Raw genomic sequence first — 2,599 nt, forward strand, 5'->3', positions numbered from 1 at the left:
CAGACACAGGTGAGAGCTCCTGGCCAGCCTTGTGGACTGAAAGTCAGGCTATGGAGTTTAAGAACAGGCATCCTTGGTTAGAGTGGAGGGACAGAAAGTTAGGTGAATGTCAGAACACATATGCAAAGGAAAGATGATCTAAACAACAGAAATTCATAAAGTCAATGACTATGCAAATGAGAGTTAATTCATGGTCATGTTAAAAGTGCATTTAAAACATTTGCACCATTACATTACTATATGTTAGTTATCAGTAGTTGTCAAATAATTAGCTATTGAAATGTGGAAAATGTTTCTCCATGTATCTGCTTTTCATGCATGTGTTAGCCATGATGTAAATATTGTAAGCAGTTTATTAAATACTTTTGTAAATCTTGGCTCTTTTCTGCAGATGTTATTGGTAAAAACGTGTATTATGCTAATTAGTCATGGTTTTGTTTATTTCCAGGTTGTGCTCTTTGCAGCGCAACAAAATCAACAGGTGTCCTCACAGAACAACGAGTGTCGATGTCTGAGGAGTGGGTGCACTTTAAGATCCAGTCCTCAGATTCAAGTAGATCAACATCTCTGGCCTCTTTGAGAAACAAGATCAGACGACATGAGACGTCCAGAGCACACAAAATAGCCCAGGAGCTCACGGAGAAGGGTGGACAGGATTTAGTTGGAAATGTGGTCAGAGCTGTGTCAGAGACTTTGTTTGCAGAGACAGATTCTGTATTCAGAACAGCATACTATATTGCGAAGATGAACCGACCTTTTACTGACCATGATAGTCTCATTGAGCTTCAGGGAAAAAATGGTGCCAACATGGGCACTAGTCTGCACTCAAGGTACAGTTCCACAAAAAATGTAGAACATATAGCAGAAGAGATGCAGAAAAAAATAGTTCACAGTATTGTGACATCTTCAAGCAAGTTGTCTGTTCTCATTGACGAGGCTACATCCATCAGCCACAAATCTGCAATGATTGTCAACTTGAAAGCCTCAGTGGATGGAGCTACTCCTGAATTTTTGTTCCTGGAGCTGGTTGAGCTGGAGAGCCAAAGGGCAAAGGATATAGAAGGAGCTCTGCTGAACTGTTTGGACACTGCAGGCTTCACTGAAGAGTGGCTTCAAAAGAACTGGGTCTCATTTGTTTCTGATGGAGCCAGTGTCATGTTAGGCAAGAACTCTGGTGTAGCAACCAGGCTGACAGCAAGGTACCCTAACCTCTTCACATGGCACTGCATGAACCACCGTTTGGAACTGGCTGTATCTGATGCTGTGGATGAGGTTCAGGCAGTCAACCACTTCAAAGTGTTCCTAGAGAAGATCCACAATCTCTACAGTCAGTCCAATAAAAATTCACGAGAGCTTCTGGAAGCAGCACAAGAAGTGGGCTCGCAAGTCCTGAAAATTGGCAGAGTTTTAAGTACGCGATGGGTGGCCAGCAGTTTCCGTTCTGTAAAGGCTGTGTGGACATCATATGAAGCACTCAATAGACACTTTGAAAATGCTGCAGGCGACCAAACAAGAAGCAGCAAAGAGAGACAAACTTATAGAGGTCTGGCACGTCGAATGCAAAGCAAGGAATTCCTGTGTGACCTCGGACTCATGTTTGATGCACTGTCTGAACTTGCAAACTTGTCTCAGCAACTCCAGGCCCATTCTGTCACACTCTTGAGAGCAGACCATCTTCTAAAGCGCACCATCAGAGTGCTGGCATCATTCAAAGATACCCAAGGAGAGAAGTTAGAGGAGGCACTGACTGCACAAGCTTTGGGACATTTAGGATCTGTTCCCTTGGAGTCAAATGCAAAGCTCACACCAATCAATGCAAAACAATTCCTACAAAGTCTGATCAACAACTTGGAGAAGCGCCTCTCATTTGATGGTGAAATGCTTCATGATCTCAGTGTTCTGGTTACAGGCAACTGGCCATCAACCCCTGGCATACGGCATGGTGAGGCACAAGTGAAACGACTCTGCAGGCGGTTCAATCTAGGTGAAGAGCAAGCAGTTAATGGTATGAGAGATTTCCTTGAGCACCCAGACAGTGAGCCTGAAAGCTTAAAGCCTCTCATACGATGCATGCAGACCATCCCTTGCAGCACTGCTGAGTGTGAAAGGGGCTTCAGTCTCATGAACAATATATGCACAGACAAGAGATCGACACTGTTGTTGTCAAATGTAAGTAATTTGATGATGATCAGCATCAATGGGCCCCCTGTAACACTTTTTGAGCCAAGGAAGTACGTCACAACATGGCTGAGAAGCCATCGCTCTGCCACGCAAGCAAGGAGGCAATGCACACGTCAGATGCCTGAGTACAAACATATCTGGAAAGCTCTGTAGACTACCAGACTATGTCTAGAAGTGTTCCATCCTTTGTTCAGGGCTTGTGGACGAACACAGTGAACCCAGTATGGACATGTTGAGTGCTTTTTCAACCCTCATTTATTGAGGTGAAGCTTACTTGTTAATTTGTTTCCTGTTTGAAGCTAATTTATCTTGTAGCACTTCAAGGATGTTTGCTTGTTCATTTAAGCTGATACAGTACATAGTTTGACAATGATGTATGGAAGATAATAGGGCTGAACAAGTTTGAATACATATATAA

At 43.4% G+C, this 2,599-nt stretch overlaps 1 protein-coding gene across 1 annotated transcript; it reads left to right on the top strand.

Moving 5' to 3' along the window:
• The first annotated feature begins 507 nt into the window (after window positions 1-507).
• Window positions 508-2,334, top strand: LOC117439625 (E3 SUMO-protein ligase KIAA1586-like). The gene has a single exon (XM_034075614.1). It carries the CDS (start codon window positions 508-510, stop codon window positions 2,332-2,334), a length of 1,827 nt encoding a protein of 608 aa, XP_033931505.1.
• The last annotated feature ends 265 nt before the right edge of the window (window positions 2,335-2,599 follow it).

The sequence above is a fragment of the Pseudochaenichthys georgianus genome, chromosome 24 (assembly GCF_902827115.2).
Source record: "Pseudochaenichthys georgianus chromosome 24, fPseGeo1.2, whole genome shotgun sequence".
Taxonomy (NCBI): Eukaryota; Metazoa; Chordata; class Actinopteri; order Perciformes; family Channichthyidae; genus Pseudochaenichthys; species Pseudochaenichthys georgianus.

Excerpts from the sequence above, each read along its gene's own strand:
- LOC117439625 (XM_034075614.1), top strand. The coding sequence starts at position 508 with ATGTCTGAGGAGTGGGTGCACTTTAAGATCCAGTCCTCAGATTCAAGT.